The sequence below is a fragment of the Rhinolophus sinicus genome, chromosome 1, assembly GCF_057876585.1.
Source record: "Rhinolophus sinicus isolate RSI-liver-muscle chromosome 1, RSI-T2T, whole genome shotgun sequence".
NCBI lineage: Eukaryota > Metazoa > Chordata > Mammalia > Chiroptera > Rhinolophidae > Rhinolophus > Rhinolophus sinicus.
In genome coordinates, this window is record NC_142501.1 from 8,476,067 (window position 1) to 8,503,797 (window position 27,731).

The following is a 27,731-nucleotide window of genomic DNA, read 5'->3' on the forward strand; positions in this document are numbered from 1 at the left end:
TCATGTATTGCTGACTGGATGGTGATGCTGTGACCTTCTCAGTGCATCACATCGGGAGGTGAGCGATGGATGTCAGTTTGTCCTGTTGATGTTAACGTGGACCACTTGGGTTAAGGTGGTGTAGCAGAGTTTCTCTATTAAAGGGTTACTATTTTCTCTTTTAATTATCAAGTAATTTGTGGCTATTTATGTGGAAGGCTTGGAACGTGATTTCAATTTCATAGGACAAAAAAGGCGAGGCTTTCCTTTCAGGAAATGGATACTATTTCTTGCTGAAGAGCTCCAGAGCGTTGTCTTCGGCAGTAACAGCCTTTGTCAATAAAGTTACGTGAATGTGCACCTTTCCGGGAGGGCTGGGGCGGTGGGCCTCAAGGCATGAAGGGAATTGTAGTCTCCCTGGCCGCTCCGGGATAAACGCCGCCCTGTGGTCTCCGGGAGAAAGAGCCAGAAGCCGAAAAGGGAGGGCGAAGAGGGAGCCGGCGGAGGCTCTCTGGGCGCGGTGCATCATGGGACTGGTAGTTCACCGTCGCGCTCCGCGGCGTCCCACGCGGAAGAACTGAACTACCATACCCGAGAGGCCACGCGCGAGGGGGCAGGGGAAGCCGCCTGAGCCTCGAACAAATCAAATCGGAGGGAAGAAACTGCCGGCTTTCAAAATCCTCCTCCTCCGCCATCATCCGCCACCGTGCGGAGAGCAGGTGGTGTCGGAGACGCGAGTAGCGAGAACCGCAGTGGGGAGCTGACAGGCGGGCTGGGCATCGGGACCGCAGGACTCGGAGGCAACGACCCCGACCTGACCTGACCCGGACCCTAAGTCAGTCCCCACCCCGCCGGGCGGACGCGCGCGCTCGGGTGGCCCCACGCGGCGGCGTCGTCTGTTTACGGTAGGGTCGCGGTCCCTTTCCTTTCCCGATCACCTGCCTGGGATGAGGGCGGGGGAGGGCGGCGTGGCCCTGGAACTAGGCGAGGAAGGTGTGACGCCTCTGAGCGCCTTCTCCCCTGCGCCTTTGGCGGCCAAGAGCCGGGAGGGGTGGAAGTGGGGGTGCTGGTCCCTTTCACGAGTGGGGAAACTGAGACAGAGAGGGCGTCTGGCTTGCCCGGGCCGCCCAGCCCGCCGCTGCCAGCAGTGGCGTCTCCTGTTAGCGTCGGTGTCAACTGGGGGCGGTGCGCGTCTGCCAGGGCTCCCGGGTGCGGCTCCCGCGCTACCCGCCTGTCATTTGCGGCCCACACTCGCGCGTCGCTCCCTCGCCGCCTCCTCCCAGTAGGCGCGCACCCGCGGAGGGCCTGAGCTGGCGCCGCGCCCCCGGGAATTAGCGTGGGTCACTGCTAACGCTTCGCAGAAGCGATGGATGTGCACCTCAAAGTGTGACGCCCCTGCGCAGAAGGGAGAGGACTGTTTGTGTCTCGACTATTTTTTTGCTCTGTCGCTGCCCCTTTGCAGACTTTGGACAAATGAATTCACCGCTCTGTGCTTCGGTTTCTTAGTCTTTAAAGCTGATCGTGTGTGTATGTTAGACTTGAAGGATGGGCTTTCCTCCAGCTGATAAGTTGTGTTCCTATTCCATCTGGAGACCTCACCACCATTTTTCTAGCCTCAAATTGTCCCCTCCCAGAACTGCAAGACGTGGTGGGGTTTCAGGCTAATTTTTATTCAGTTTCATTTCATCATTAGAGCACCTACTAAATACCAGGCCCAAAGCAGCAGATAGAGTGATGTTGTCAAAACACGTCAGATCACCTCTCTCCTCTACTCCAAACCTTCCGGTGGCTCTCCTTGTCACTCAGATAAAAGCCAGTTCTTAAATGGCCTTTGTGACTTGGGCTTCTTGTTAATTCTCTTTCTCCTCTCTCACCTCCCTTTTTCTCTGTGCTCCAGCCCCACTGGCCTCTGTGAAGTTCCTCTTCCCCACAAGAACCCATGTTGCATTTGCAAGAATGCTCTTCCCCCAGGTATCTGCATGGTCCAATCCCTGATAGCCTTCGAGTCTTTGTTTCTTTCCTAATAATCCTCCTCTACACATTGCACCCCCCAAAAAAAAAAAAAAATTCCTTACCCGGTTCCTTTACTGTTTATTTTTCTTACCAGACACTGAGTATCTTATTTAAGATACTAAATATCTTGTTTAGAACATATGTTTCAAGAGGGCAGGTTTTTGTTTCATTCACTGCTATACTCCTGATACTTGGAACAATGCCCAGCACACAGTAGTACTCAATAAATTTTGAATGAATGAGTGGACATCTCCTTACCCAGAATAATTCATGCTTATTGATAAAGACATACAGACAGACCAGGGTGATAAGAGTTAAGATAAGAAACAGGAGGGAAACTGGCTATTTGGGCCCAGAGGAAGCCTGGGGCTGGGGTGCTATCACAACTGTGTCTTGAGTATGAGAAGCCTGGGGGAGAAAGTTCTGGATAGGAAGGAGTCTTCGTGGGCATCTCCTTGTTCTATCCTCCATATCAGTCTTCCTTCGTCTCCCCTAATGACTAGCCATTTTCTCTTTGGGGAAATGTGGTCCTTTGGGCCAGTCTGCTAAGCTCTAGGCTGGAAGCTCCTTTTTCCAGCATCTCTGCCCTTGGTGTATTGTGATGGTGACTGTTGTGATGTGATGTAGAAATCTTTGGTCTCCTAGGAACCCCTGAGGCCCAACCCCCATGGGCTGCCTTGTCTCCTAGCCAAGGGTGAAACCAGATGTGCAGTGGGCTGACCCCTGTACCCCACCCTGAGAGTCATGCCAGCGTGGGTAGTGGGGCATTCTCTGGCATGGATGACCTGGATCCCATAGCCATCTGTGTTCTGTTTGAGGAATGGGACCCTCAAACAGAGAGCAGCCAAGATGATCAGGCAGGTGTGTGCTAGGGACAGACTCTTTGCAGCCGGGTCTGGGACTCAACTGCCACTCACTGGGGGCAACTTACATGGCTTTGCTAGGTGGCCCAGCTGGGGCACTTGGGCACAGGAGGACTTGTGAGATGGTAACTCTTCGGAGGCGAAATATGATTTTTCTGCTTTCTCATTACCTCTTCCACCTTTCTAGAACTGTTCCTTCCCTAATGCTGTTTTCATTTCCCTCAGTAGTTTAGCTCTTGGGATTTCCAAAGCAGGGGAGGAGGGCTTAGGCCCCTGAAACAGCCAATGTTCTATCCTGCCCTCCCCAACCGGAAGACCCCAAGGGACTCCTCTCCCTTAATGAAACTTTGGCTTCCTCAGTTTGCAGATTTCCAGGGGAGCCCCCCAACGTGTCCAGCATGGCCTCTGAAGACATTGCCAAGTTGGCAGAGACGCTAGCCAAAACCCAGGTGGCTGGCGGACAGCTGAGTTTCAAGGGCAAGAGCCTCAAACTCAACACTGCAGAAGATGGTGAGTTCCTGTGCGGGCTGGCCCAAGGGAGGAAAGGGAGTATGCAAATGAGCACTTACTTTTACTGGTTGTCAGGCTCATTTAGTTATATAATCACATAACTTGTCCCTGCAGCTCTGTGAGGTAGCATTGGGCCCATCTGACTGTGAGGCTCAAAGGTTATTTGCCGTGAGCACACATAGGCTTCCTTGCTGGTCTTCTTGTTTGCAGTGGGCATTCTGGCCGTGACTGTTCTGGCTGACAGGTGGGAAGGACCCCTTTTTCTCTTGGAGGGACCGCAGTTAGTGGCAGTTCCATGATATAGTCGCTGACTTCTTCAGATCCACCCCCACCATCCCTAGCTGGTCTGGGAATACCTATCACCTTCCCCAGTGCTGAGGCCCTTATGGAGCTGCATTAAAACCACAATCCAGACCCTCTCGGGAGGTCTGGTCCATGCAGCTTAATGTCCCCTGGAGAGGCTGGATGTTCCTGTCTGTGTCCAGGCGCCAAGACTGGAGAGAACTAGGAATCAGAACGTAGACCATTTCTCTCTCTCCCTGGCCAAGACATGGCTGGCACCGACCAACCCTGAATCCCCTGGTGTCTAGAAGTGAAGGCACCTATGTCGATATTTTATAGGCCTCTCGATGTCCCTGCCCAGCCAGGGAAACTAGTCTGGACTTGCCTGTTTGTCATGGTGTACAGCCAGGTTTGCTCCCCTCTGCTGGTCAGAGATTGCTCTAGTCCTTGGGTTGCTGGCAGTGTGGTGATGTACATTCCTAACATCTCTCTACAGGGCCTTAAAAGTTACCGAGTTCCTCCTTGTGCTTTTATTACTTTTGATCCTTGCATCATCCCTGAGAGAGGAAGGTAGAAATGTTGCCATTTTATAAATAAGGAAAAAGGACTTGTGAGACTTAACCCAAGGTCATACACCTGGTAAACAGCAGAGCCAGGGTTTTCACAGAGGTCCAGCTGCATCCATCCCTGTTCCTGTGCTTCTCAGTAGACATTCAGCTTGGTGCAGTGAACATGAATTTGCTATTAAATGCTATTCATTGAACACTGTGTCAGGCAGAGTCTTAAGTGCCATACAAATAGTATCTCAGTTTATCCTCCAAAAGCCCTTGAGGTAGGTTTCATTCCCATTTTGCAGATTGGAGCATTGAGGCTCAGGGAGGTGATAGGACTTACCTAAGGGCACAGCTGTAAGTAATGCAGCTGGTCTTAGAACTCAAGTTTGTCTGGCCCTAAAATCCATGCAGATAACCACTTCACCAGCCCAGGCTGTACATGTGGCTTCCCATTTATAAGGTCACGGGGATGCCCTGCTTATAGTCCCAGCCTCTGAGGAGCTCCTAACCTGGAATGGGAATGAGGTACCCAAATAACTAATAGGAGGTAGACACTGAAAAACATGACCGGAAGGCAGGGGAAAGGGATCACTTTTTAGCTTAGGAGGGCCTAGAAAGTCTCTGGATGAGGTAGTGTTTGAACTGTCCTTGAAGGAAGATTTGAAGGGGAAAGGGCACAGCAGGCAGGGAACCACGTGAGGTAGACACAGGAGCTGAGACTCACAAGGTAGGCTTGGAAGAAAAGTCAGAATCCCATTGCGAGCCCAGGACAGCGGCCCTTGAGTGCTATGCTGAGGCCACAACGTCCTCATCATGGGCTCAGAAAGGGACTCCATCTTGGCTGGGAGTGAGCCAGCGCGGTCAGGGGTAGGCAAGAGCCAGTGCAAGGCCATGAAGCTGGTGATTAGAACAAGGCCCTTTTCTCCCCAGGAAGTCATTTAAGGACAAAGAAAGGCCGTTCTGCTTTACATGGCAGAGTGATAAACACCTGGAACTTGTTACTTTGTGAGGTGGCAGAGGCTAAAAAGAGAAATCCCTGCCACTCAGCCTCATGACAGTTGGTTAAACTCCATTTGGATTGAAAACCAAGTGAGAGAGGAAACTCATTGAGACCCCTACCCTCTGTTGTCCCCACTCTTCCCATTTTGGTGCATTTCCTTCCAGAGTTGGTCAGTGCTTGAGACTCTGCCCAGGGCTGAACTTGTGGAAAGCACAGTACCTGTGTGTTTCTGTACTTAGATCACTTATACAACATAAGTTGTCTTCCCTTGGGGCCCTGACATCTCTTGTCACATTGACTTTTTTTTTCCTCCCCTTCTTCCGCCCAGCCCCCCTTCCCACTCTGGTTCAAGCCTCTGTTTCTCAGTCTAGTTGTGTAGGACACAGTTCCCTGGCTGAGGCAGTCAGTCATCGGTCAGCCGCTCACAGCAGCTCTCGCCGGCTGCTGGCCGCTCACGCTGGCTGCCGGCCACTCACACTGGCCACCAGCCGCTCCTGGCAGCACATGGCAGCCCACCGCGGCACACAGCAGCCCATGCTGACCGCCAGCTGCTCACAGCAGCCCAGCTCCAGGGAGAGCCATTGTTTACAATCTTAGCTGCAGAGGGCGCAGCTCACTGGCCCATGTGGGAATCGAACCAGCAACCTTGGAGCATGGCGCTCCAACAATGTGAGCCACCGGGCTGGCCTTCACATTGCTTTTAAGGAGTACATAAACATGCCCTTGAGTAGCTCTCCTCTTTCCTTGTTGACCTGGCCAGTCCCTGGATGTTAAAGGGGGCTCCCTTTTGGAGCAGGTCTTCTAAAAGGCTGAAAGGTCATTCCAGCCATTGCCCTGGGTGCCAGCTCCAGAGTAATCACCCAGGAGAGTAGGGGAGGGATTAAGGGGCTTCTCTGCTTGGGGGCTGCATGAAGTCCGTGGTTGTGCGCAGAAGCAAGGGTCTGGAGAGGAGCACATAGGTTCAGTTTTGGAAAACCAGTCTGAAGCCCAGTGCTGCCGTTTCCCCTGAACTCCTGGGCAGAGTTGCTTTATTCCTTGAAACCTCAGCCTTCCCTTCTAGAAAATGGGAGGCTCATACCTGTCCAGCCTTCCATCTCGTGAAATGAGAAATGGAAAATGAATGCTGATCACCACTTTCTAGCTGTGTGACCTTGGTAGGCATTTACTTACCTTTTCTGTGTCTCAATGTCCTCAATTGTAAAACAGACGTAGCAGTAACCACCTTATTAGATGTGGTGAGGGATGTATGAGTTCATGTGTGTAAAATGTGTGTTAAATGCTTGTCTGTATGTAGTAGTGAGGGAGGCAGAGCCAGTCCCTTTGCTCATGGAGCTCATGACCCAGTGAGGAAGACAGTATTGACAAAGTCACCATATAATGATGAAGTAATCATTTAGACAGTGGTAAAGTGTGAGATCGGGGGCCATACTGACTGTAGAGACCTGACCTGGCTGGGAGGTTAGCAAGGGCTTCTGAGGAAGTACTGCTGAGGTGGAGGGGAGAGGGAGGCAGGCAGGCAGGCAGGTGTGTGCAGAGGCCCCCAGCTCGGACAGCTCAGGGAGCCCCTCACAGGCTGTATGTTACCGTCTTCCTCTAGACCAGGGGTGTCCAAACTTTTTTTAACAGTTTTCACCAAGGGCCATATGCGGTAAAATACACAAACAGCCGGGCCACTCACTCGAGGTGAAGTATGTATTGCCTCATCGGGTTTATTTAAGTAAAGTAAATATATGTTTGGAATTTGCTGCGTGCCAATTGAAAATGGATTGCAGGCCGCAGTTGTCCTGCGGGCTGCAGTTTGGACACCCCTGCTCTAGACCCTCTGTAGACTTTGTAACCCAGAAGGTCAAATTCAAACTTTTATCTCCCATATATATTTCCGTTTTTTCTTGCCATGTCACCCCACCCCACTCCATCTTGTGCCAGCCAGACTAGATTTTGTTCTGTTTCAAGTAACTGGTGTGTTTTGTTCAGATTATAAAGTTCATACATGCTCATTATAGAATACAGAAACACTGAAAGAAGGGGAAAAAAACAGCCTATATCGTCATTATCACACAGCCCAGGGATATAACTACTGTTAATTTTGGTACATTTTCTAGACTTTTTGTTTTCCTAAAAGTATCTGAGTTCCTTTTGTTTTTTTTGTAATAATTGATTTTATTACAGATACTTTTTTTTTTTTTTTTTAATTTTTATTGGGAAATATTGGGGACAGTGTGTTTCTCCAGGGCCCATCAGCTCCAACATGTTGTCCTTCAGTCTAGTTGTGGAGGGTGCAGCTCAGCTCCAAGTCCAGTCGCCGTTTTCAATTTTAGTTGCAGGGGGCGCAGCCCACCATCCCATGCGGGGATTGAACTGGCAACCCTGTTGTTCAGCGCATGGTGCTCTGACCAACTGAGTCATCCAGCCACTCTATTACAAATTCTTTTCAAAGCTGCTTTATAACCTGATATATTGAGAACATTTTATTGCACGTGATGGAAAAACACAGAATCATCCATAATCCCATCACCTAGAGATAACTGCTTTAATATTTGGTTTCTATCCTTCTGGACTTTGTTTTGTGTGTGTGTGTGTGTGTGTGTGTGTGTGTGTGTGTTATATATATATATGTATATATATATATATATAGAGAGAGAGAGAGAGAGAATAAATACAACATTTTAAAACTGTGTGTGATACATATATATATATATATATATACATACATACATATATATATATATATATATATATATATATATATAAATATGAGAGAGAGAGAATAAATACAACATTTTAAAAGTGTCATCTGGGGCCAGCCCGGTGGCTCAGGTGGTTAGAGCTCCGTGCTCTTAACTCCGAAGGCTGCTGGTTCGATTCCCACATGGGCCAGTGGGCTCTCAACCACAAGGTTGCCAGTTCAATTCCTCGACTCCCGCAGGAGATGGTGGGCAGTGCCCCCTGCAACTAAAATTGAACACGGCACCTTGAACTGAGCTGCCGCTGAGCTTCCGGATGGCTCAGTGGGTTGGAGCGTGTCCTCTGAACCACAAGGTTGCCAGTTCGACTCCCCCAAGGGATGGTGGGCTGTGCCCCCTGCAACTAGCAACGGCAACTGGACCTGGAGCTAAGCTGCGCCCTCCACAACTAAGATTGAAAGGACAACAACTTGACTTAAAAAAAAAAAAGTGTCATCTGTCCAAATACCATCGGAAAACCTCATTTTTCACTTACCACTATAACACAAATATTTTTTAAGTCAAACACCCGTGTCACCATTCATGATGACATTCGTGTAACTGTACCCTAGTGAATTAACCTATCTACCTACCCTCTGTTGATGGACATTTAGGTTGTTTGGAATTTTTCATCATAATAAAACAATACAGTAATGAACACCCCAAACATGAATAACTGAACGCTTGGAAGCCTTCATGCCGTGGTGCCTGGGGGGCCATTTCCCTGCTTGGCCTGCTGCGTTCCTGCCCTGGGAAGCTCCACTCCACGCACGTTCCTCACGGGTGCCCCAAGCACCTTCTTTACCCTAAGCAGCCAGTCGCTCTTTCCCTGGGCCCCAGATCTTTTGTACGTGCCTTGTTACACGTACATCATTACAGAGAAATTGCCCTTGTCGCTGTGCCCCTGCTGCACGGTGAGCCTGTGTGCGTCTCCTTGGTAAGCCAGGGCCTGGCTCATTGCCGTTGGAGCTGTGAGTGACAGGGTAGTGGTCAGGCTCTCTCCTGCCTCACTGCTTGTGACTCCAAAAGTCTGAAGTTCTGTTCTTTGGTCCTGAGCAGCCAAGGATGTGATTAAGGAGATCGAAGACTTTGACGGCTTAGAGGCTCTGCGCCTGGAGGGCAACACGGTGGGCGTGGAAGCGGCCAGGGTCATCGCCAAGGCCTTGGAGAAGAAATCGGAGTTGAAGGTGAGATCTGCAGGATGAGCAGGCCCCGACTGGTTGGGGACAAGCTTCCGCTCCCACGGCCAGCACCCGAGCTGTGTCCAGACCCCCGGGCCCTGGCCTGGTCGGCTGTCACCAGGGAGAGCTCCTGGCCTCTGGCCACCCCAGAGCACTCTGCTGGCCAGGGCTCCTCTCCCTGCATGACGAGTCCATTTGGGTCCTGAGTAACAGACACTGAGATGCTGTTACATAGGAGTGTAAGGTCTATGGGGCAACACACGTGAAAGGCAAAGAGGCAAAGAGCAGAACCAGACAGGGAGAGCCTTCAGCTTGCTTTGCAGATCTGGTATCTGTGAGGAGGGGAGGGCACAGAATCAGGCCTTGGGAACCTCCCTATGGGCACAAACCCTCAGCCCGCCCAGCAGGGAGCTCCAGACCAAAGATTGCCTGATAGAGGAGTCAGACCCCTGGTGGACTGGGTAGGTGCTGCAGCCCGAGGCGGCCACACAGCTGAATGGCTGGTTCTTTCCCATAGGTTAACTCCAAGTGGCGCCCCTCCTAGTGTGTCCAAAGTGTGTTCCACTGAACACCAGTACTTCAAGGTGCTCTTTGAGAAAAGGGGGGTATCAAGAAGATGTCATTGCATGCCCCCTTCCCAGGAACCCCAGCGTAATTAAAGCCTCTAAAGAGTCATGAGGAAAGAGCCTTGCTTTCAGACTGAAAACGGCTCTCAATTTGTGTAAGGCTAGGTTTGTGCTAGACTCTTCACACCTGTCATTTAATCCTCACAGCAACCCAGATAATATAGACTCTCTGTTTTGTATGTCAATGGAAGTACGGCTCAGAGGGGCTGAGCAAATAGTCCAGGATCCACTGCTGCTAAGTGGCTGGGCCACGCTGCACACTCCCGAGTCCAGTGCTCGTTCCATGGCACAGCTGCTTTCAGAAGGGTACGGGGCTGGGGGTCACGAGCGGAAACTGAGCTTTTGCCCGGTCACGGCTTGACTGCGAGCTTCCTCAGGAAACAAACATCAAAGGCCACTTCCTCTGATGTTTGTTTCCTGAGGAAGATCGCAGTCAGGTTAACAGCCCGGGCTGTGACTGTTTCTGCTCGCCTGCCCGGGGCTGGCCTTTCTTTGAGCGGAGGCTGGGACATTTTCCAACAAAAGAGTCCGGTCCGGCCTGGTGACTGCATAGGACAGATGTGGCTGGTCTTGGAAGCTACAGGAGCTGAGCTTTGGCATCCAGGGACCTGGGTTCCAGCTCCAGCATCACCAACTTATTTGCATTACGTGGCCTTGCACTAAACTCAGCTGAGTCTGGCTCCTCCATGAAGCTTTTCCTCCCAGAGAGGTTGCCGTGATGGCCAAATGCAGGCTGCTGTTATGAGAGGGCTCGGCCAGGGGGAGTGCCATGTGCATCTTGTCACCCTGTGCAGACCTCTGCCCTGGGTCACCCCACCCCAGCATCTTAGTCTTGCTTCTGTGCAGGAGGGAGCCCAGGGTTGGGGCAGGGGCACGTGGGAGCTGCCCTTGACGCTCGTCGTGCCCTGGGCACGGTACTGATTCGGAATGAGGTATTATCTGCCCTGTTGAGCCATGTGCACTGTTAGGTCGTGACAAATGAGAAAAGTGTGGCCCCCGCCATCACACGTCCCAGTGGGTCGGGATTGGAGCCCAGATATCAGCCCAGTCTCCTCACTGGTCTATTGCCCACTTGGAGGTCGTGAGGCCTAAAAGTCTTTCAAAGATCGGATACCAGAGGTCAGAGACCGACAGCGGCAGGCTGGGGTCAGTTACGTTGGGTTCAGAACCCAGGCCTTATGCCTTGGGGCCCCCTGCCGACCCTCAGCCCATCAGAGTTGGATTTCGGAAGCTTAGGAGAGGTGCCAGTTGTGAGGGGCTCTGGTGCACAGGCGGTGGCCCTGTCTTGGCCTGCGTGCCAGTGTAACTCACTGAGCAGACCTGTACAGAGCGTCTCCTGAGACCCAGGTGTGTGAGTGATTTTGCTTTACCTTCTACAAAACCAGCTTCCCTAGAACTTAAGGTTGGATTTAGTTTATCCATTTTAAGGGCTGGATTTTCAGGGGAAAGGTGCCTCCCCTTGTCCCCTCATTTCCAGGTTTGGTCCAGAAAAGGCAGGAGGTGCTAGAGTTATTTTGGACACAGCAACCAGACTTAGAGGGTAGGCGTGTGTGCATGGAGACTGCCAGTGCTGGCCAGTGTGTTAGACGACCCAGTTGTGTGGCCCCCGTCTTTGTGACATTTACCTAATACTTCCTTTAAATCAGCTCACTTTGAAGTAATTGAAAAATAAACATGACCTCTTCTATAAATGGAAAGTGTTATCCCTTACCATTGCCACCTAAAGGCCTTGAGCCTGAGGCCTGCTCCACCTTTGTTTGACAAACCAGAAGTAGGGGCGTGGGTAAGACCCGCCAGCCTCAAAGTGAGGTCACCTGGAGGAGGTCAGGAGGGTTGAAAAGAAGCTCGAAAAAAGAGTAACTTCCTCGCTGCTGGATCCCATATTTTTACTTTTCTGTTCCTCTACCACCCAAAATCATGTCACATGTCGCTGTAGCTCACACCGAATGGGAAACTGGCATTGGAAAGGAGGACTTAGCCATCTTGGTCCTGCCCCTGCCACTGCCTTGCCATGGGGCCTGGGGCCTTTAACCCTGTTTCCCTCCCAGGAAACCAGAGGGCTGGACAGATGAGGTGTTTCCCTGACACTTCAGTTGAGCCCCCATTGCCCTTGGGGGTCTTCAGGTCCCACCAGCTTTGGCCAGAGCTGCTCCAGCTTTTCACTGACAAAGCCCAAATTGAGAAGTCTTGTAGTGCTCTGCGGTCCAAGTTTATGAGATGAGGTGCTGCCGCAGGCCACCTCTGATGGTCTCAGCTAATTCTTCTTCCTTCCAAGCGATGCCACTGGAGCGACATGTTCACGGGGAGGCTGCGGTCCGAGATCCCGCCGGCCCTGGTAAGTGAACGAGGCCACTGCTCCTGGGCACGGGACCCCTGGGGCAGTTCCCAGGTCTTTTTCTCACACTTCCTTTCTGGACACTAAGATATGTCCTGTGGGTGACTGAGATGCTGAAACGGGAGCCAGGCAAGCACAGCATCTGCCCTGTGTGCTGACGGGCAGGTGGGAGTGCAGGTGATAGCGGGGAGCCAGGGCCCTGAGAGACTGGGAGGTCTATTGACAGGAAGGACAGCAGAGACCAGGGATTCCTGGGTTTCGTTCTTGAGCTGCTTGGTTTCCCTCTCACCGTGGATGTCGCTCCCTACATAGTGACCTGTCTCGTCCTGGAATTTCCCTCCCTTGCACCTTGAGTTTCTGCTTCCTCATGACCTCAGTCAGCACACACAGTGCTGCGTCATGCTTATGTCTCTCTGCTCATGTTTCTACTGCTGCCTGGAATCTCCTCATATTTGATTGGCTGATTCTCATCTAGACTGAGCTCCAAGGTCTCCTCCTACAGGAAGCCTTCCCTGAACTCCCCACTTGCACCAAGCCCCATGCCCCAACAGAATTAGGAGCCCTCTACAGGGTTTCCAGTCCTGGGTATATAATGTGACAGCTCTATGCTGAAGTGATCTGTGTCTGCCAGTTCCCCACCAGCTGGGTGCCCCCTGAGGGCAGTGGACCTGGCACAGAAGCAGCATTTGGTAGGAGGCTTAGACACTGACGTGAGCTCCCTCTATGCCCAGATCTCACTAGGGGAAGGACTCATCGCAGCTGGGGCCCAGCTGGTGGAGCTGGACCTAAGTGACAATGCATTTGGGCCTGACGGCGTGCGAGGCTTCGAGGCCCTGCTGAAGAGCTCTGCCTGCTTCACTTTACACGAACTCAAGCTCAACAACTGTGGCATGGGCATCGGTGGTGGCAAGGTGGGTCGGCGGCCTCCCTCATGTCCCCACTGTCTCTCACCCTTCCTCCCTGCTCAGTCCCCTGCTATAATACACTTGCCTCTGAAGTAAGTACTGTCAGCCACCCACCATCTCGGATCGTTGCCTGTTGTTTCTCTTCAAAGGAGAAGAGCCTCAAAGGTGGCAGCCTATGGCCAGTGGTGAGAGGAGATGGTGTCCTTGAGGGTGGGGTTGCCAAGCAACTGTCCCTGTTCATGTGTTGCCTTGGCAACGCAGAGGCAGTATTGCATACGTGCTCTGATCTGCTGATTCTGCAAAACGCAGGGCTTTGGGTGCCCCTAGACTTGCTGTGCCCTTGGAACAGCTGGCAGAACCACACGAGGCCTGGCGTGTGCACATGGGGAGCGTGCCCAGAGGAGATGACCCAGCTCACCTTTGTTCCTGACAGTCCGTCAGGCTGGTCAGTGTAGACAAGCCCCACTTTCCTTCCCAGAGGGAAGGCACTGAGGGAGGCAGCCGTTTATTCTCTTCTTGCTCCGTTCTGGCTCCTTTAGGCCCAGATTCTGGACATGCTGAGTGCCAGTCTGCATTTCTGTCTGCCTTCCCCTCTCATGTTCTGCTGAAAAGGAGAGAAGGGCTGGGACACAGGAATGACAGCGATTGGGACATCTTCTCTTTGAAGATGAATTATATGTATTATCTTAGTTCTCCCACTCCACTGACAGGTGGGTGATGCTGTCCCCAGTTTTTCAGATAACTAGGCTTGGACTTGGATATCTTGAGTCGATGGCCCCAGATGATGTAGCTAGTATGGCATGGATGTGGGGTTTGAACCTGCATCCACACGACCCGTCAGAGCAGCAGGAGGAGCCTGTGTGATGCTGGCAGAGGCCCAGGCTGAGGAGCCAGAGTGCCTCCCCTGCAGAGGGTGCCTGGCACCTCCTGCCCCATGGGAGGGAGAGCAGGGGTACGTTCCCATGCCCATCTCAGCTAGCCCTCCCCCCACCACCCAATCTAATTGGGTAATAAGCTGTGTGTGTGTGTGTGTGTGTGTGTGTGGACATAAAAACGTCTGCATCAGCACAAAAAGCAGGTCCAGCCCAACCTACAGTGTGATGTGCTGGGAGAGCCAGAGCCGCCCTTGTCAGGTGCTGCAGTCTTCCACCCATCACCTCGCCTCTGCCGGGCAGCAGTCCTGGGCACTGAAGCTTAGAAGCTAACTCCAGGCACCACCCCAAGGACGGCAAACTGGGTTTTAGGTTTTTGCCCACAGCAGCTGAGACCCTGCTTTGGACACCAGCGTGTATCAGATGGGTATGGTGGGGCCATAGTCTCCTTGGCCAGCTCTCCTTAGGTATTGGGGTGTATGGAAGAGATGCTGGAAGATTTGGGTTCTGGTCCAGAGTAGCCACCTGCTGAGCCACCGTAGGAAAGTTTCTGTTCCTCCCGGACCCTGAGTTGCTTCAGCTGGAAAATGGGACTCATGAGAGAGGGCTTGTGACAGGCTGATTGTGAAGCCGCTTCCCCAGACCTGGCGTGAACTTGGCCGCTCAGTGTTGGTCTCTCCCTTCCCGCGGGGCCTCAATCACCCATCTCTAACATGAGGCCAAACCCCCAGGATGGTAGGACACGCACATGAAGCAATGGAAGTAAAAGCCCTTTGGAAACTGAAAGGTGCTGGGCACACGTGAGGGGTGACCATTGTGCTTTTGAGCAGTTCACGTCCCTGTGTCCACCACCAGTGGGTGGCTGAAGACCAGTTTAGCAGTGTGGCTGCCCTGCTGGGAAAAGGGCATCCTGCCTAGTCCTGGGCCCTTTGCTTCTTTCCCCACAGATCCTGGCGGCAGCCCTGACTGAATGTCACCGAAAATCCAGTGCCCAAGGCAAGCCACTGGCCCTGAAGGTCTTCGTGGCTGGCAGAAACCGCCTGGAGAACGACGGAGCCACTGCCTTGGCAGAAGCTTTTGGAGTGAGTGGTTTCTGCCCATTACACTGACAGTCCTGGGTGTGCATTCCAGCTCTGGAACGTAGCTGAGCGACGTTAGGGCAGCCGCTTCCCCTCTCTGAGCCTGCTGGCCCATTCTGCAGTGAGGCAGATGCCCATCGTGCGTGTCTGGAAAGTTGCGTGATTAGGAGCTGCCCGAGGCAGTGAGTGATGTCTGCCAGCTCAGAAACAGGTGTGGCGGTGCCTACATAGTGCTAGTCAGGTTGTCTGGCCTCTAGTGGGCAGGGCACAGACTGACCCTTGAGACAGAGAGGTGGGCAGGAGCAGTGGCTCAGGTGCTGAAGTGCTCGCGGGTGTCCTTATCCCCTACTCCCTTCCGCCTCCCTACCCCCCGCCCCCGCCACTGCTGGGGCGTCCCTGGCGGTGAGCTCTGTGAGATGACCACACCTGCCCCCATGGGGCTGGGAACTTTGGGGTCTGTCCCCCTGTAATGCAGGGTCTCAGCTCCTGCTCCCTGCACAAGAATGCAGGATACGGTGAGGCCAAAAAGGAACAACAACGGAGCCATAGATAGAGGAGTCATATCACTATATTCTCACTGGCAGCTGGTCGAGACATAGGAAGTAGGATCAACCGATTCGCAACCCGCCATCTGCACTTGCTAACCCCACTTGCTAGCCACAATCCGCTGCCCGTTTCTCTGCCAACCAACCAACCCCCTTGCCAGCGTAGCCACGGCAGTTATATTAGTGGCCAATGGCTAACTGGTTACAGCTGATGGCCAACTACTACCCGAGCCAGCACCTTTCCACGTGAGGTCGAGAGTCTGGAAACTGCTCTCCTGGCTCTGTCCCCACACCCCCTCCTCTTAATTTAAATGTTTTCTTGGGCAAACAATATTCCAGCAGCAATAATGGTATTTGGGCCAGAGCAGCAGCCCCCACAGTCCTGCCACGTACGGCGGCCCACCTGCTGATGCTCACCGCCGCAAGCAGAGTGGTGAGCCCGGGAGCAGGGCCTGTGGCTCACCGGACCCCTGATCACGGGGCAGCTCCTTCCTCCTCCTCTGGAGTGGGAGGAGCCTAGTTACCATCCCCGTAAACATCGTGATGTTAAAGATCACGCCTTCTCTGTACCCCTTCCTGCAGCCGCTGTCCCCAGTGCACTAAGAATGGGGATATGTTGTGATTGTCATCAGGTGTCCCCTGGAGCTCTTAGGACGGGGTTCATAACCCAGGGTCCGTGGGATCCCAATAGTCTGGAGAGAATTCAGGGAGCCTTTGAACATGGGTGGGGGACGTTGCGTGATTATTGGTCACTAAGATAGCTAAAAGATAATACCGTGTTTTCTGGAAAATAAGACCTAGCCGGACAATCAGCTCTAATGTGTCTTTTGGAGCAAAAATTAATATAAGATCTGGTCTTATATTAGTCCCAGATTCTGGAAAGGCAGAATGCCAGTCTGCATTTCTGTCTCCCTTCCCCTCTCATGTTCTGATCAAAAGGAGAGAAGGGCTGGGACACAGGAATGACAGGGATCAGATCATCTTCTCTTTGAAGATGTATTATATGCGACCGGGTGGCATATTTATATTATATGAGACTGAGTATAATATACTATAATATATAATACCAGGTCTTGTTTTACTATAAGACCGGGTCTTATGTAATATCATATAAGACCCAGTCTTATATTAATTTTTGCTCCAAAAGACGCATTAGAGCTTATTGTCCAGCTAGGTCTTATTTTCAGGGAAACACGGTATTACCTTCAGCTGTAAATACAGATTTCAGAAATCTCTGATTTTGTTACTAATAGAAATCACAGATGTTTTGTGTTAAACTACAAATACAGAAGGTGCCAAAAAAAGTATACACATTTTAAGAAAGGAAAACTGTATTAAAATTGTAACACTCAATGTATACCGATAACAAAAGATAAACACAAGTCATGTTTGACTTCTGCAGTTACAAAAGATGCTCAAAGTGGTTACCATCCGTGTCCAGACACTTCTGATTATGGTGAACTACTGCTTGAGCAACGTTGACCTAAGTGTCCACTTGTACACATTTTTTTGGCACCCTGGTATATGGAAATCTTTGTTGCTCATCCATCAAGGATGACAGTAGTGGTAGACTTGCCTCTAGGTCTTTTCTTGCCCCTGGGTCTTGTTTTTTAGTGCCTTTATAAGCACATTATGTTACTACAGCACACATTTGGGGGTTTTCTAAATACTTTGATAACTATCTTCCAATCAGATTGATTTCCTTTGTTATCCCATATAATTTAGCTTAAAATTTAGAAACATTATCCTGAAGGAGCCCAGGGGCTTTGCCAGATGGCCTGAAGGGTCCATAGCACAGAAAATGTTAAGAAGCGCTGACTAGTAATATGCCTCAGTTGGCCTTCCTGTGTTTATTTGTTTTTGTTTTTTTCTCTACTTGAAATCTTTGTGAAGCTATTTTTAAATTCTCATGAATCTTGTGCTCTTTTTTTTCAATTACAGTTGACATTCAATATTATTTTATATTAGTTTCAGGTGTACAGCATAGCAGTTAGACATTTGTATAATTTATGCAGTGATCCCCCTAATTAGTCTAGTACACCTGACACCATACATAGGTATTACAATATTATTGACTGTATTCTCTAGGCTGTAATGCCTGTGTTTATTTGTGAGCCCCCATGCTTTGCTGAGCACCCAGGGACAACAGAAGGTGCCTACTTAGGCGCAGAATTATGCTAGGCCTGTGCCCAGTCCCAGGTAGCTGTGGAGATTGGGATGTGGGCCTCTCCTGGAGAGCGCAGGGGCTGATGGGGTCCAGACAAGAAAGTGACTTTGCTATTCCAGGATGATGAGCACCATGATAGAGGAAGGACAGAGTGCTCTGGGAGCACAAAAGAAGAGCACTGGATTGTGCTGGGGGTGGGGTGGGGGCGGAATCCAGGAAGACTTCCTGGGAGAGGAGGCTTCCAAAGTGACAGCTGTAAAATGCATAGTAGTCAGCCTACCAAGAAAATACCAACACATGAGAAGATGGAATATTCTAGGCAGAGAGAAGTATCAAAAGGTTGGGATAAAAGTGGCTAGGTGGATTATGGAAGTCCCCCTCCTCACCCCCAAGAAAGGCCATGGTATGTGGGTTGCCAGTCATATAAATAGGGCAGGAGGACCCCAAGAAAGAAAGGCCAACTGGAGCTACACTGTGCAGAGAAGAGCCATGGCTGACTACCGGGCCAGAGTCTAGGGTCCCCACCGTGCAGAGGACACAAGACTAAAAAACCTATGTTCATAGCTGTGTGACCTTGGGCAAATCACTTAGCCTCTCTGATCCCTAGTGTTCTCTGTCCTGTGGAGATCCTAGTCCCAGGTAGGTCTCCCTCATGAGGATGTGGAGAGGCTCAGATGCAGCCATGCCCAAAAATGCGCTTTAAGGTCTGATCTGTGCCCAGAACGTTCACGGACAAGCCCCTGCCTGTGCTGACAGCAGCCCCTCCCTGTGTCTGTGTGTAGTGCGGCCCTCCTGCCTGCTGGATGGCACTGGCGCTCAGGTGCCCCCCTCTTCCTCTCCCTGCTGCTCTTCACAGATCATCGGGACTCTGGAGGAGGTCCACATGCCACAGAATGGGATCAATCACCCTGGCGTCACTGCCCTCGCCCAGGCTTTCGCCATCAACCCCCTGCTGCGGGTCATCAACCTGAACGACAACACCTTCACTGAGAAGGGTGCCGTGGCCATGGCCAAGGTGAGGCTGGTGCAGCAGGGCCAGGTCAGGCCCTGGCGAGTAGCGTCTGGCTGCTGTCTTTGCCGGGAACCTATCAGCCAGTGGCTGCTTTGCCCCACTTCCCGCCTCCTGTGGGTCCAGCTGTGTAAACATGCCCAGAGCAGGGCATATGTCACGAGCTAGCCTGCACCCTTCTTGGGCAGCTGAGTGTCCGTAAGGCCACTTCAGCCTGTTTTCTTCATTGATTCTGTTTATTGAGCCCCTGTCTGTGCAGCCCTGTGCCAGTCACAGGCCACTTGGAGTTGAGTCAAAGACTCCGCCTTCAAAAAGCCCCCGGTTCAAGGAAGGGTGGGAGTGGCTAATTGGTGACAGTGCAGGGTCGCGAACACAGTGGCTGGCTGGCTGTTGGGGCCTCTGCATGGGAGGGCTCTCTGGTCCCCATCAACCTGGCAGGGCTCCATGCCCCCCAAAAGGCTAGCCCTGCTGCTGCGCGGTGCTAGCAGACAGGTGTGCAAGTGTTGGGGAGCACACAAGAAGTTCAAATCCCACGAGGAGAGGCTTCCTGGAAGAGGTCACATTGTGGTCAAGTTGTACAGGACAAATGGACTTTTCTCCGGACAAAGAGGGTGGGAAGAGGGGTGTTTTAGGCAGAGGTGTCAGCAGCAGGTGGGAAGGCTCAGAGATGAGCGGGATCCTTGCTTAATTGGTCCTAGTTTGACGTGACCAGGGTTCAAGGTATGTTTGAGGGCTGGAAGAGATGAAGAGAGGCGGGCAGGACCATGTGGCCTTGCTGAGTCCTTGAGACTTTCTCCTGTAAGTAATCAGGAGCCATGGAGGATTTGAAGCAGGGGTGTGACATAGTCAGATCGGTGCTTCCAGAAAAGGGTTCTGGCTGTAATGTGGGACTAGGGTGGAGAAGGGTTTAGCCAACAGGGAGCTGATGAGAAGAGCTGAGGAGGCCAGACTGGATACAGAAGAGGACGGTGTGGTGACTGACGGGCTGTGTCATGGGCTCATGGAGGGCAAGGTGTGGTCTGACCCTCACCCTGGCCCTCACTTCCTCCCTGCAGACCCTGAAGACCTTACGGCAAGCGGAGGTGATCAACTTTGGGGACTGCCTGGTGCGCTCTAAGGGTGCCGTTGCCATTGCAGACGCTGTCCACGGGGGCTTGCCCAAGCTGAAGGTGCCCTCTGGGGTTGAGGCTTCCCCCACACTGCGGGGGGGTGGGTGGAGAGGGGGCGGTGGCAGAAGGTCTGATCTTCAAAGGCATGGGGGCCTGAGTCCTTGCACACCCTCCCTCTTTGGTGATGTGCCAGTCTCTTCACCTCAGAAACGCAGCTTATTCATTTTAAAAATGCGATGAGGGGAGTAAGTACCTGGTATGTTGTTGGGTGAATAATGTTGTTTGTATTGTTGGTGTCATTTTGCTCAGCTGGAGGGTAAAGCCTGTCTTACCCTCCCTTGGGGAAATGGAGGCTTCCGAGTGGGCTCTGGGCTCCCGGCCCACGTCTTTGCCTGCCACTCACTACCCCTTCCTCCTGTTTGTAGGAGCTGAACTTGTCGTTCTGTGAAATCAAGAGAGATGCCGCTCTGGCTGTGGCCGAGGCCGTGGCAGACAAGGCCGAGCTGGAGAAACTGGACCTCAATGGTAAGTAGGGGCGGTGGCCTCGGCTCGGGCCTGCTGCACGGGCCGCAGCGCCCACCCTGACCCTCCGTTCCCTCCCCCGTGAACAGGCAACGCCCTGGGAGAAGAAGGCTGTGAGCAGCTGCAGGAGATGCTGGACGGCTTCAACATGGCCAGGGTGCTGGCGTCCCTCAGGTAGTGCGCGGGGCATTCAGGCTCAGGTGTTCCTGTTAATACTTCTGTTCATTCAAAAAAGGGTGGTTGAGCTCCTGTTAAGTGCCAGGCACTGTGCTCAGGAGGCATCGGGTATGAGAATAAGGCGGCGAAGGCTGCTGACCTGTGGGGCTTCATTCTAGTGGGCAGGGGCCCAGAATAATCAACTTTCCATACATTCAGCAAAGGGACATAGAAGCCCCTGGAGAGCGGTGAGTCGGGGAGCTCTGAAGGGACGATGTTTGATCCCATGCTGATGGGTAAGGCAGGCAGCAGTGAGGCCAGGGTAGTGATGGGGGGCCTCAGACTTGTTTTTACATTCTGTCTGAGAGACGGACTCTAGAAAGGAAAGGACCGAGGCAGACGGTGGGGGTTTCTGGGTCTGCACAACCCACCGGGGTGGGGTGGGGCGGCGGCAGGCTGCCTCCTCCGATAGCACCTGTCTCCCTCTGCCCCTTTGATCTCCAAGTTGGCTTCATTCACTGTGAGAGCATCATTTGTGTCCCCTCAGCGCTAGAGCCTGTGCTGCTGCTAGGAACTGGGGACACGGAGATGGGCTCAAGAGGCTTAGGGTCCAGGGGAAACGTACCCGCCTTCCTCGGGGGGTAGGGGCTGGGCAGGGAAACCCCTACCTCTCCCATCCCCCCAACTGTAGCTTCCTATGGTCAGTAAGACATGGGTGGCACCGTCCTGGGTGCTCAGCCTGGGCAGGATTCCTGCCAGACCCTGAGCCCCTGTGACAGTTCCTTTTCTCTGTATCCCCAGTGGGACTGGGGGCTCTTTTGGGACAGGGACGAGATCTGATTCTCAGCATGGGCTTCCCCGGGTGCTGAGAAATCAGTGACAAGCCCCCTGGTGACCCTGGGAGCAGCTGCTCCCCTGCCCAGCTGGAGTCTGGGTTCACAGAGCCAGGCCTCGAGCCGGCATGGGCCACTGGGCAGGGAGGCTGTGCTTTAGCCAACTCCGCTCCGCAGTGATGACGAGGGTGACGACGACGAGGACGAGGATGAGGACGAGGAGGACGGGGAAGAGGAAGAGGACGAGGAGGAAGATGAGGAGGAAGAGGAGGACGAGGAGGAAGACGAGGAGGAAGAGCCACAGCAGCGAGGGCAAGGAGAGGAGTCACCCACACTCTCGAGGAAGATTCTGGACTCTAACAGTGGGGTGAGTGCCTTGGTGTTTGCCAGGATCACAGCCTGGTCTCCTGAACGTGAAACCCTAAGACTTCTTCACAGGGTGTTAGGGGAGAGGCCACTTAAGCCCAGTGTCCACAAACTGTTTTTGATTGCAAGCTCCTACGTATGAGTGAAAAAGGATCATCCAATGTAGCTATTTTATCTGTATTTGCATTGACCTCAGTGTGGATGTATTTACTTACAGGTACTGCTACTGCATCATGTGTGTTATAAAACGCACAGAAGTATTATAAAAGAAGAGAGTAAAAAAACATAAAATGAAATTCTTTTTCCCGCCTATCAGTGGATTATCATAGTGACCTGTAGGGACAGCCCCTATTCCATAAACTGGCTGAGACCACGACCCACGTTGGGCCCTTGGTGTCCCTTACCTGGCCAGGATGCTGGTGGAGTCAGGGCTGCCATGTCCCTAATTCATTCATCCTGTTCCCTCGTAGGTTTCCCAGTGAAGCTTTTGGAGAACTTTGGGTTGGCCAAGGACCCCCCTACTCATGTTGAATTTGGCTGCTTTTCCAGTTTTCTGGAAGCATTTCAACAAATGGCTGGGTGTTTCTGTTTGTAGTTTTTCTCTGGGCACCTGTGGTGCTCACTGCCCATGCGTACTCGGGCTAGACTCCACTTCCTGGTGGGTCCACTGGGTTCCCCAGTGCATCTGGAGTCATTGCTGGGGCATTGCCTGTCATGGTGAGGACCCACTTGGTCTCGCCAGGCTCGTGCACTGGGAGTCAGCCAGGGCCAGTGTCTGGCGGTCCCCCACCTGTTGGGGAACTGCACACAAGTGGGAAGAAGAATTCTAGACCCTGAGCTGTGACTGGCCAGAGTAAGGGCACAAGTTCTGGGTGAGGGGTCTAGGTTCAGACCTTCACAGTGCCACCTGTGCCACCTGTCCCATAGGAGCCAGCTCCCGTGCTGTCCTCGCCATCTCCCGCAGACATTTCCACCTTCCTGGCTTTCCCTTCTCCGGAGAAACTGCTGCGCCTCGGGCCTAAGAGTTCTGTGCTGATAGCCCAACAGGTAACAGCACTTCCAACTGCAAACCTGTCCTTGCCCCAGCTTGTGGAGCTGCCAAACAAAGGGACAAGCAGAGCCCAGGGGACTGGAGGGGGGAGGCTGTCACCGGAGCGGGGGCTGCCAGGTATTCTTTTTAAATATGCAGACGCGTACATGAGTGTGCCAGTGCATACACGCTTAGGCTACAGCAAGGGCAGGCGTGCCGCACCTCAGATGACTGGAATTAGGGAGCGTTTTCTCTTCAATGCACACACCCCGGCTTCCTCTACACGTTGTGTAGGACCAGCTGCTTCTAGAACAACTGTCCTGCCCTTGGCGCCTGTGGCGGTCACATGTGTATTGCAGAGAAGCTGCCCTCATTCTGGCTTTCTTGCTTTGTCCCTCCCTCCCTCCCTCCCTCCTTCCCTCCCTGCTTCCCTCCCTCCCTCCTTTCCTTCTTTCCTCTTTCCTTCTTTCTGTTCTGATTATCAACTACCTCCGGTCTGCCGGGCACTGCTCTGAGTACTTGGACATGGTTTTAGTGAATGCTCTTGGCATCCTGACATGGAGAGCCTGTTAGTCTTACTGTACAGATGAGAAAACTGAGGTTCAAAGAGGGCGAGTGATACATGAAAATAAAATGGGCCCACTCTCAGAGCTGGCTTGACATTTTGGCTGATTTCCTTTTTATGTTTTATCTGTACTTTTTTTTTCGGGATAAATGAGATTAAATTGGCCCACCTTTTCATTTACCACCATTCATCATTTTCCTGTGTCAGTAAAACTCTTCTCCTGCCTTTGATCCCAATGAATGATGGAACACTTAGGCCAGTTTCTGGACGTTTACCGTGTTTCTCCGAAAATAAGACCTAGCCGGACAGTCAGCTCTAATGGGTCTTTTGGAGCAAAAATTAGTATAAGACCCGGTGTTATTTTACTATAATATAAGACTGGGTCTTATATAATATAATGTAATGTAATGTAATATAATATATAATTATAATACAATATAATATACTGGGGCTTATATTAATTTTTGCTCCAAAAGACCCATTAGAGCTGATCGGCTAGGTCTTATTTTCGGGGAAACAGGGTACCTTGTGTCCATCTTCTCTGTTGTCGGTGACGTAAACTTTGTTGCATGGGAATGTTGGTGCACATTCTGGATTATTTCCTCAGGCTGGATTACAGGAAGGGGACCACTGAGTCACAGGCTAGCGATTGCTTATTCGCTCACTCTGTGTGTGATACACCTGCACAGGCCAGGCTGTGAGGACATGATGTAGGTGAGGCAGGACCTGTCCTTGCACATCAGAGACCCCTGTCTTGCCAGGGCCTCCTCAAGCCAGCAGCAGAGCCCACGCACGTGTCCATTGTGCCAAAGCCCAGGGCTCTGGCCCCTGGTGACCAGCCATTATCTCCTATGTTCTCAGACTGACACATCTGACCCAGAGAAGGTGGTCTATGCCTTCCTGAAGGTGTCCTCTGTGTTCAAGGACGAAGCCACAGTGAGCACGGCAGTTCAAGATGCCGTAGGTAACGTGGGGAGGGGGGAGGTTGGGTGGCTCCTGCCTCTTTGCTACTCCAGGGCTCAGGTGACATTTCTGGTTATTGGGACCCCTCTGTTCCAGTGCTAACATATGAACTGTTCTGTGGCCCCTCCCACCTGTTCCTCTGTTGGGTTCTTGCATAGAGCAGGCTGGGTGCTCTCCTCTCTGTTTTTTGCATGTGGGGAAGCTGAGGCCTTTCCCAAATCCATCCAGCTGTATACAGTTGGAACTCAGGCCAGGGGGGCATCCACTGCAGGAAGACCAGCTGGTCACAGCCCCAGGGCCCTTGTAGAGGCAGTCCTCTCCGGGAGGGCTGATGAGAGCTGAGTCTCTGCACACTGGTCCCCTGCACCTGGCGGTCCCCTTCATGGAGGACCCTGCTTTCCCCATATCTTTCTTAAGACTTCCCAGGGTCTCTGGCCCACCTCCCCCAAAGCGTGTCATGACTTTGCCCCTCACCACCTCATTCTCTGTTACCTCCATTATAGCACCTTTCATCTTCTACTTTGTGAGCGTATGTCTGAGCCTCCGAGGGTGGGCCAGGTTCGGCTAGGCAGAGAGGAGAGGAAGGGCCTGCAGGTGAGGGGCACAGCCCATGGAAAAGCGTAGAAAGGACTGCAAACACTTGGGGTGCTGTCTCCTGGATTGGTGCACTGTGGGTGACATTGAGGCAGGAGGGTCAGTGGGAAGCGAGGATGGGTAGGCAGGTGAGGGCCAGGTGGGAATCTCCAGGTCTACTCCGTGAGATCCCAGCACCGTGGGCATTTGTGGGAACAAGTTACCTGGATTGTTTCTCAGAATAACCTCGCACAGAAGCGAGTGGCCATGGCTTCTCTGCAGACCCTCAGCCACTCTTTCCTCACCTCCACAAAATCGCTGAAACCTCCTCCAGGGCTGATCTGCCGCACTCAATCTCCGCCCCAGCTGTGCAAGGTCCCTGAGCCCATTTTACTTGAGAGGCCAGGAGAGGGAAGGACCACGGTGTCGCAGCTAGTAGGCTGAGCCCTTCCCCTGGTGTTAGTTGTCCCCTTAGACGAGTGTGTCCACGACCCACCTGCTGTGTTCACCTCCTGATTAGGGCAGGAGGCAGGACCCAGCCCTGGGCGGTGGGGGCGCTGCATGCCCTTTGACCCGTGGCCGGCCTTTTGCCACAAGAAGCACCTGCCCCTGCTTCTTCTGCCTTGCAGATGCTTTGATGAAGAAGGCCTTCAGCTCAGCCTCCTTCAACCCCAACGCCTTCCTCACCAGACTTCTCATCCACATGGGTCTGCTCAAGGTTCGTCTGCAAGGAGTGGGGGACCTAGGAGTGTGGGGGTGGGGTGCATCAGTGTGGGGGGGTGTTCTGGCCACGCCCGCCTGCCCCATCCCACAAGTCCTGCTGGGGCCTGTCACCCACTCTGTTCTGGGCCTGGCTCCTTGACCTTGCCCATAGGGCTCTCTGAGCAGGGGCTGGATGGTGGAGACCTAGGGCCTCGCAGGGGACCCCGAAGCTCACCTTCCTCTCTCTGCGTTCCCCTTGCAGAGTGAAGACAAGGTCAAGGCTGTTGCCAACCTGTACGGCCCCTTGATGGCCCTGAACCACATGGTGCAGCAGGACTATTTCCCCAAGGCCCTTGTGCCACTGCTGTTGGCATTCGTGACCAAGTAAGTGTGCCCGTCAGCTCACGTGGCCAGGGGAGTCAGCTCACAGGTCCCTTGGGCTTGTGGGAGACCCCCAGGCCTCCCAGGCTCTTGGCATCCGTGTTCGGGTTCCCATTACCCTTTAGAGGCCTCCTTCCCATGTCCACCAGAGGACACAAGGCTCAGGGACAGTGCCTTTCCCTGTGAGAGACAGAGGACATGGAGTGGCCCCAATTTTCCAGATGAGGGAACCCGGGTCAGTTAAGGAATTTGCCCCCATAGCTGATCAAGGGTCTGTGCTTGGCAACATCCCTGGGAGTGGCTCTGGGGGCCAGAGAGGCCCGGTCACACTGGCCTTCCCTGGGGACGCCGCTACCCAGAGACATGGACACCCTAGCCTCATCCTGTAGGATCCTGGGGGGGGGGGGCCTGCAGGCCCCAGAGCCCACCAAGGATGCGTGGGGACGCTCGTCCCTGTCTTCGCTGAGGCCTGTGTAGCCCCAGCTGACCTCGGGCCTCCTGCGGCCTCTGTCTCCCCATGTGCCCAACCAAGAGGTGGGTTGTTTCCAAGGGCTCCAACGAGCCAGCCACACTTCAAGAGAATTGAGCACCTTGGGAGCAAGTGGGAGGGGGACAGAGGAGAAGGGAAGCTCCCCTGCCGCCCCTCCCCATCCTCCATGTGCATTTCCCTTGAAAAGTCATTGTGAGAATTAGCGACATGGAGTCTGGCACATTTCTAGCCTCGGAAATGGCCCCCACCCCCTCTGCTGCAGCCTGAGCTCCCCAGGTCCCAAAGGTGCCCACCCACCCACTGACCCTCTCCCCACAGGCCCAACGGCGCCCTGGAATCCTGCTCCTTCGCCCGCCACAACCTGCTGCAGACACTGTACAAGGTCTAAACCAGACCCTCGGCCTGGATCAGTAACGTGGGCAGGGCCTCAGATGAAGAACTCTGGCCAGAGGCAGGGAGGGTCTTTGTCGCGTGTGTCGTCAGTCCTCCGAGTATGTGTGTCGGTGTAGTGCGCGTGCTGGTGTGTACGTCTTGTCGGGGTTTGGGATTTTAATGTCTCCCTGTGGGGCTGGCCCTAGTCCCACTGGAGGGGTGCTGGCTCCAGGTCAAAGGGCTGCGAGCTGGGAGCTGCTCTGCCATTAAACTCACCGCTCTGAGGGCCTCCGCTGATCTGTGCCTCAGGCTGGAGGTCCTGGTGGCTCTGCCCACCCCCCCTTGCCCTCCTTCCCCTCTTGGGCTGCACTGAGGCCTGGGGACTTGCTGCCTGTGAGCTGCCCGTGAGCTGTCCCTCCGTCTCTGTACGGCTTGGCTGTATTTCTCGCCCTGCCTGGGGCTGCCCACTTGGCGGCTGCCTCTGCTTCCTGTCACCAAGCCCTGGGACTGCAGCCACCGCAGTCCCCACCGTCCATCCCTGCTGTGCTGACCCGTTGGCGTGAGAAGCAGAGACTGCCTTGGGGGTGGGTAAGGGGTGGTCAGCAGAGGGCAAGACCCTGGTGCCTGTGCTGTGTGGACATGATGAGAAACCAGTGGGCAGACACCAGAGGGTCCTGGAACAGGCGTTGCCTGGAGGGCGCTGGCTCTGGACCCCGGGTGGCCCTCCCCCTGGCTGTTGAGGTGTCTGTGACTGGCCTGGAGGCCGAGCAGCAGGGGTACCTGGACAGGTTCTAACCTGTACTCTAGCCTGGGGGCAGGGGCAGGGCCCACTGCTGCCTGAGCTGCATCTCTGGCGCTCATGAAGGACCTGGGGCGGGGACACGGCAGGGGCTCGGCTGAGATGTCCTGGGCCCTCCCTCCCTGAGCAGCCGGCTCTATGACGCCCTGTGCTTTTCCCTTCGTTCTCTTTGTGTCCGGGCTGTGCCCGGGGCTTCACAAATAAAGTCATGTGTGGCAACAGTGCAA

The 27,731-nt window shown here is 53.3% G+C and overlaps 1 protein-coding gene across 1 annotated transcript; it reads left to right on the plus strand.

Moving 5' to 3' along the window:
* The first annotated feature begins 679 nt into the window (after nt 1–679).
* RANGAP1 (Ran GTPase activating protein 1) lies at nt 680–27,731 on the plus strand. Its single transcript, XM_019734535.3, has 16 exons — nt 680–884; nt 3,216–3,365; nt 8,984–9,111; nt 12,007–12,066; nt 12,798–12,977; nt 14,791–14,925; nt 18,491–18,649; nt 19,699–19,812; nt 20,178–20,277; nt 20,364–20,448; nt 21,441–21,630; nt 22,557–22,676; nt 24,086–24,188; nt 25,390–25,478; nt 25,725–25,846; nt 26,652–27,731. Exons 2-16 carry the CDS (start codon nt 3,254–3,256, stop codon nt 26,719–26,721), a joined length of 1,767 nt encoding a protein of 588 aa, XP_019590094.2. The 5' UTR covers nt 680–884; nt 3,216–3,253; the 3' UTR covers nt 26,722–27,731.